Genomic DNA, 7,650 nt, shown 5'->3' with positions numbered 1-7,650 from the left:
TTTGGTCAATTTAATGCATCCTTGATGAATGAAAGTATTAATTTCTTTCCAAAAAAAAATATATATATATATATTTTGAACTATAGCGTATATATGAAAATTTTCCACCAAGAATACATGATGTTTACCTTCTGCTCCTCCCTTTCTCTGGCTATGTGGTATTTTTCTATTTTCCCCTCCCTCATGAAATCATGAAATCTGCTGCTCATGAAACATTTCTTATTATTATCAATGTTAAACAGTTCTGCTGCCATTTTCTTTTGTGGAAACCGTGATTTATTAAATTTTTTTAATTCAGAATTATTTGATGAACAGTAAATTAAAAAGAACAGCATTTATTTGAAATAGAAATCTTTTGTAACAATGCAAGTCTTTACAAATCACTTTTGCTCAATAAAAGCTAATTTCTTTCAAAATTACTGACCACAAATTTTTGAACAGTAGTGTATATAAAAATATATTTTTTTAGTAAATTATTTTTTTAATTAGCTTTTGAAATGTCTTTAGACACTTTTTAGGATGTGACTTAAAGCCTTTAAAAACTATTTCTGTTGCTTCTTTTGTCTTGTTGTTTCAGTGACATGTTGAAATTGTTGAATGGCGTTTTTCACTTTCAGTGCTAAATCACTAGACTTCTGGCCTGTAACAGGAAGTGAGGTTGGGAAATCTCTCTGGTTCACTTTCAGCTAAGCACATTTCCTGTGGTCATTTTGTGCCTTATCAAGTGCATTCCATTGTGTGAGCTACACAAACTGTTTGAGTTGGAACCGTTGGTCTATCTGTACTATTACAGTGATCTCCTCCCACTGTACAAGTGATAAAATGTTACATACACAATTAAACCAACAAAGAAAAACATTCACACTAGAAGTGCATGTATCATTTAAACAAGCACTGACAGGTCAAGATGGGATCCGCCTGTGCTGACACTCCTACAATTTTTAGGAGTTGCCTGGATAGATGATCACAGCAAGAGATACTGTAGAATGAGAGGAGTTGGCAAACCGGAAAATAGAGAGTGAGGAAAGTAAACAGTCTAGAGCTTCAAACCTTGCCGGCCATCGCAGGAATGTTCATAGAATTGGTTGCAAAGCCCATGGCGAAAGCCATAGCCGACTCCACTCCCAGGAATGACGCCACTAGTTTCTCCAACTCTTCATGCCTGTCGAGGTTGCCTATGAAAATCACACAAATAAATCAGCTAATGCAGGCAAACACTCATTTATTAACAGTAGCTAGAGAACAAACACCTGTGTATATTTCGAAAGCAAAGTCATCCTAGTAAGCTCCTACATAACACTATATTTAAACTAGATTTAAAGTCGGCATGAAATAAAAAAATTCAACCTATTTTCTAAATATGTGATAATGATCTCTCTGGGAACAATTCTTCCATGTAGGTTTCATATTGACCTTGTAATTTCTTTATCAAAATGTCAAAACTGGATCTTACAGTGAAAACTACAGACTTTCTCTCTGTTGATGTATGCAGGACTTTAATCATTTGGTCAGCTTAAAACAGCGACTGCAAGCTCGCATTTAGTCATTCTGCCTCCATCCGGTGAACAGAACCAAGTCTACGACTCCGCCCTACCTTTTTTCGATAATCCGTTATACTTAGACGTACGCCACAATACAGAAGAAAAGATCGGTAGCTACTTCAGTTTCATTGCAACTTTAACTTTATTAAGAACATTTTAAAGGGGACCTATTATGCCCCTTTTTACAAGATGTAATATTAGTCTCAGGTGTCCCCATAATGTGTCTGTGAAGTTTCAGCTCAAAATACCCTACAGATCATTTATTACACCATGTTGAAAAGGCCCATTTTTGTGGGTGGGGGGAAAAAAGTGCTATTTTTGTGTCTTTTTTAAATGCAAATGAGCTGCTGCTCCCCGCGCCATTTCCAGAATAGGGCTGAGCCTTTACAGCTCTGATTCAGATAACTACATTAAAGGGGTCCTGTTATGCCCTTTTATGAAGCCTTGATTTTGTTTTTGTGGTGTACTAGGATATGTTTTCATTCTTGATAGTTCCAAAAACGCATTATTTTTCACATATTTTACATTATTACAGCACCTCTCTCCCCAGTCTGGCTCGAACATGCAGATTTCGATGAAGCCCCTCCTTCTGAAATACAAAATGTGCTGTGATTGGTTAGCTGGCCCATTGTTTTGCGATTGGCACTGCTTAGCGCATGTTCGGGAAATGTCAAGCCCCTCCATAACTGCGAGTTCTTCTCTAGCGTCAATTTCAAACCAATTCAAGCCCGATTCAGACCCTGACAATGTTAACAAAAGGGAGGACTGTGCTGAACAGATTTAATGCACAGGCTTTGCAAGCACGGATTTCACAGGACGTTTCAGAGTGGTATGTTTTTTGTAATTTTTTTTCATACATTATAGATACGATATTATCCACCATTTAATCATATTTGTTAGAAAATATGGTATTACAAACAGTAATCGATCACAAAACCATGGCTAATTTATCTATGGAGCGGTGAACAATCTAACAAAAGCAAAAGCTTACAAAAGCAACAGAAAACAATCTGTTCTCCATAAAATGTGCAGCGCACAGATAAACGTTGGGGTTATGTTCAGGAACAGTGTTTAAAATAAATTAACCAAATGAGTTCTGTCTTTTTGACATAGCGACAACACCGTCTTCTCTAATGCAGCTCAACCAGACCTCGTCCCCTATTTTTGTGCATTCTGTGGGTGGAGATTATTTAAATGAGTAACATTAGGACTTCATAAGATCTGGAAAATCGTGTTGTAGTCAAAATGAGTTGTTTCGAATTCTGTTAAATAAAATATCTCCCTTTGGAGTGGACTTTTGAGCGTTGTAACCTTGCAGATCTTTTTTATGCTCAAACAGCAACATTACACACTAACTCAAGTTGAAAAAGTGGAGACGCATAATAGGACCCCTTTAAGAAATCAGGAGAATCAATATGACTTTTGATGAAAATACTGGTGTTCAGCCGTATATGTATGAACCGGAGTCGGACACCGATGAAGGAGAGACTCCAGAAGCAACAACTTTGAGAATGAACCAGGAAGTTTCCGAATGGTTATTTGAGCAATTTAATTAGTTGTTGTAGAGTTTTTTCAGCCATTTTGTAGCGATGGATGAGCAACACACACACACACACACACACACACACACACACACACACACACACACACACACACACACACACACACACACACACACACACACACACACACACACACACACACACACACACACACACACACACACACACACACACACACACACACACACACACACACACACACACACACACACACACAAACATGTTGAACATGTTGCAACATGTTCACTTATTAATTGTTGTACAGGTGCTCATGTGGCAAATGTGCCAGGATGCCTACCGAACAAGAAAATACATGCTGCATGGAGAAAGAAGAGGTATTATTTTAATTGTAGTTGTAATTTCTGTAAACAAATTTAATTTATGAAATAATATTGCCTAACACAGTTTAATAGGTTAGAAGATGGATAAAAACAGCTTGAAGTGAAGTGATAAGCACGGCACTGAAGTTAAAAGACATTTTTTACATTTACATTTAATCATTTAGCAGACACTTTTATCCAAAGCGACTTACAAATGAGGAGAGCAATAGAAGCAGTTAAACTAACAATAGGAGTTTAACTATACAATAACAATAATTTTTTTAAACATAAAGATATTCTGTTTTAAACATATTTATATTCTGTATAAATGGCCCCTTAGTCCTCCAGTGTGTTTTGGGTGGATTTTAGGTGGTTGCTTACTGGCCAAAGTCAAACAAATTCTAAGCACATTTTTTTCTGTGTAATCTACGCAATTTGATCTTTCATTAATGTCAGTAAAGCAATGTTATGTCATGATGTGTATGTTTAATGCTTAAGGGTTGTGTGCAAGCACCAATAAAAAAATGCCCAGTAAGGGCATTTATGTCCCTATATTTCCTAAAAAGTAACCAACGAGCACTCACCCATTTCCTGTCTGGTGCTGGCCACGCCCACCCCAAATTTCACCGTCACATCTCCAGCAGCTGTGGCACAGGAGCCTGTGTTCTCTGCAAAGCCCAGATAATTATACGAGCCCAGGTTTATCACGTTCTTCACCACTCGCCCAGTGTATCTGAAAGAGCACAATACAACTGCGTTAAGATTTCTTTTGAGCAAACGCTAGTCCTTGACAACCCTAGACTGGATTGTAAGTTTCATTTAACCTCAGTCACCTCATATTTCAGGTTATACTTTGAAAGTAGCCTTACTTTCGAAAGTTTATTGTACATGGGCTTGTAAGTGACCTTGATATTAGCATCATTAGATTAATACAGCTCTCATCTTGGGAGGTAAAACAGTCAAGACGTGTTTTTTTGTGTGTGTGTGTGTGTGTGTGTGTGTTCAGGTTCAACACAGCCTCCTTACTCAAAGGTCCAGTTGTAATCATTGGAACTCCGCTCAACAAGGTCAAACTTGGCCCCAGGAACACCGCAAATGGGCCTGTTCCAGCTGTCCCGAATCCTCATGTATAAATTCCTTGTGTAGAAATTCTCAAAGTCTTGATAAAGTGGAACAAAGTCCTTGGGGAGGGAGGTAACAGGAACAGTTATTTACTTGACATTTTTGTTACACCAACAGAAAACAATTCCTTACATTTTGGTGACTAAGTTGTCATGTATTCAATATTTTAGGAAGAACAACATCCATTAAAAGCACGTAGCAAAACAAAGCGCAACCTTTCAGTGCCCTAAAGTACTTTACAGTAACGGTAAACTGCACAATATCCTTCCTCTGACAAAATGACCTCTTCCTCTCAAACTTACACCAATAAATGTTTTTGTAGTCACAGTAAATTACTCTCAAAATATTTTCTGGCATATTAATTTTCAAAGTAAGCATTTAAGATATAATAATATTTTTTTATGATTGTAATTTAATCTTTAACAATTTTCCTTCTATCATGAAACATAAAATAAACCACTTGGTTGATAATAAAAAGTTTTCATCTTTACATCAAAACTCATACATTATTAAAACTACCGTTCAAAAGTTTGGGGTCGGTCAATATAGTCAAAATTATCCTGTGAAATAACAATTAAAAAAACAACATATATTTATTAAATATATTTTAAAATGCAATTCCTGTGATGGCAAAGCTGAATTTTCAGCATCTCTACTCCAGTTTTCAGTGTCACATGATCCTTCAGAAATCATTCTAATATGATTTACTGCTCAATAACATTTATTATGTTTTTACTGTCACTTTTGATCAATTTAATGCATCTATGCTGAATGAATAAAAAAAACTAAAAAAAAACTTTTGAACAGTAGTGTATATATTTACTTTTTTCCACCAAGCACACATGACAATGTTTACCTTCTGCTCCTCCCTTTCTCTGGCTATGTGGCATTTTTCTATTTTCCACTCCCTCATGAAATCCCGCAGATATCCAAAGATCGTGAGGATGCCGTAGCCCATGTACGTGAGCACAGCAACCAGCATGGGGGTTTCCTCGAAGGACTCGATGAACGGCCTGCTGTAAAGTTCTCCATTGCACGCAGCATGGTAAACCTGTAAAGCAAAACCCATCAAAACACTGTAGTCATGGTACCATCACATTGCAGTTACTGATTACAAGTTGTGTAAATTGCCTGTGCAATGCAACGTTTGCAGAACAACGGATCCCTTTTGATTCATTTAACAGTTTAGTACAGAAACAGCGGTGTGCATTTGTAAGATTGCAAGCTTTATTAATGGAAAAAAGTCAGATTAACTTAAAGTTTCAAAATTTGGTCTCCCATTGTCAAGAACTCTGTTACTCATGGTGACCAAATGATCACATACAAGTTTTGGACCAAGCAGTTCATTCAAAACCCTGTGATTTGCAGGCACATGTGACTAGTCATGCCCCACTAACAAATACCACGGAGTCTAGCAACAGTGACATCCACGTGAGCCGCCGCCAGCTCCAAGACAGCAGCACAACTTTGTATTCAACCACAAGGCTGAAAAGTGGTGTCCAGGAAAAAGCGACTTATAAAAGTTAGATCTGTGTGCTATACCTTTAAAGGCTGTTGCTGAAACATTACAATGCAGAGTGAATCAGAGCAAAAGACTTTATAAGACAGTTTTAGTTGGCTAAACAAGGGAGATGTGACAATAACAAAGTAGGGAATATCTTGGAATAGATTAAGCTGACCGATCTCCCACTCAAAACACTTATAGGAGGCACATGACGGAAATTCCTAGAGCTTTAACTTGAATCATGAGATGCTTCCAAACATTGGTATGACACCAAGATCCTGGCTTGCCTTCCTCAGTGCATTTGGCTATTTAGCTATTAGATCCATTGATTGATTTATTATCAATAAACTTAAATGAAACACCAAATATAGATGTAAATAATTATAAAAATAAGATTTGCATATGTATTTATAATATAATATATGTTACTAAAACCCACAATATATTTAATGCAAGGACTAGCCTAATCAAATATAGAAGCAGAAATGTATAAGGTCTTTTTGATAAATCTATAGATCTATTTTCTATAAACATATATGAAACATAAATGGAAATATTCACAAAAACATTATAATTCTAAAGTATATTACTAAAACCTACAATGTTATCATCATGGAGACACATTTTATCCAGGGAATAAATCTCTGGTTTATATTTAAAAGTCCCTGAAGTTTTAGGTACAAAAAAGACATCCATATCTTGGCTTGTCTCTCTCAGTGCATTTGACTTCCAAATGCAAAGACAGCATGAGGTTGCATTTTAACTATCTGGTTAAACAGTTTTCACTTCTGGCAGTAATATGACATAGATCATCATGTTTCGGATGTTAAGATTCCCAGGGCTCATAAAAAGGTATTATGATGAGGAGAAAGTCTACATCTCATCTGGCTGTCAAACTTTACTTTTCCACATGTGATCATGTCATAAACAGTGAAACTGCACGTCATGCACTAACTGAACACAACCAAGGAAGCCACAGTATTGAGAAGAGCTGTTGTGTTGCCATGCATCATCATTATCAGCAACAAAATGCACTTGTAGACATGAAATATTAGACATGCATGATTCGAAGCTCTCGATGCATGATGTGGCCTCACCTTCTCCTGCTTTTGATACTGATGATGGTGATGATGGTTCTTCACCATGCCATTTCTTCCTGGTTTCACACCATTCGCTGCATGACAATCCTCTTTTTTATTCCCCGCGCTCTCAGTCATACTTATCCAAGACTAAACACATACGATCAAATGCATGAAAACGGGAGATGGAAATGTGTCGGTGATCAGGGAGACGCGCGTCCCCGCTACGCTACCCCGAGACCCACAAGAGGGAAACCTGAAATTCCAGCCTCCGCATACCGGAAATCAACACCCCGTTAGTCGCGCCAGCCAATCAGAACGCGGAGTTGAGATATCGGGCGTGGTTTGTATTGCAAAGGGCGTGTCCCTTAAGGAATGAACTCGAGTAACCTCTGTGTGTTTCACCTGTGTGTCCCTGCATAACTCAAATACTTGTATGATGCTTGCGGTTGCTAATGAAATCAGATCAACTATAAAATGTGAACAATCTTATATATTATGTTTGGGCTCGGCAAACGCGCA

At 37.4% G+C, this 7,650-nt stretch overlaps 1 protein-coding gene across 1 annotated transcript in view; it reads right to left on the bottom strand.

Moving 5' to 3' along the window:
- sptlc2a (serine palmitoyltransferase, long chain base subunit 2a) overlaps window positions 1–7,430 on the bottom strand; it is a 25,944-nt gene extending 18,514 nt beyond the window's left edge. The window contains exons 1-5 of the mRNA XM_084392769.1: window positions 7,147–7,430; window positions 5,402–5,596; window positions 4,450–4,604; window positions 4,008–4,156; window positions 1,051–1,175 (exon numbers count right to left, since the gene is read on the bottom strand). Of these exons, the coding sequence (XP_084248895.1) occupies window positions 1,051–1,175; window positions 4,008–4,156; window positions 4,450–4,604; window positions 5,402–5,596; window positions 7,147–7,266 (744 nt within the window). The 5' untranslated portion in view covers window positions 7,267–7,430. The remainder of the gene's footprint in view (window positions 1–1,050; window positions 1,176–4,007; window positions 4,157–4,449; window positions 4,605–5,401; window positions 5,597–7,146) is intronic.
- Between the last annotated feature and the right edge of the window lie 220 nt (window positions 7,431–7,650).

The sequence above is a fragment of the Rutilus rutilus genome (genome assembly GCF_951802725.1).
Source record: "Rutilus rutilus genome assembly, chromosome: 21".
NCBI classification, from domain to species: Eukaryota; Metazoa; Chordata; class Actinopteri; order Cypriniformes; family Leuciscidae; genus Rutilus; species Rutilus rutilus.
The sequence above is the reverse complement of the archived record's forward strand: the minus strand, read 5'-3'. Positions and strand labels throughout refer to the sequence as shown.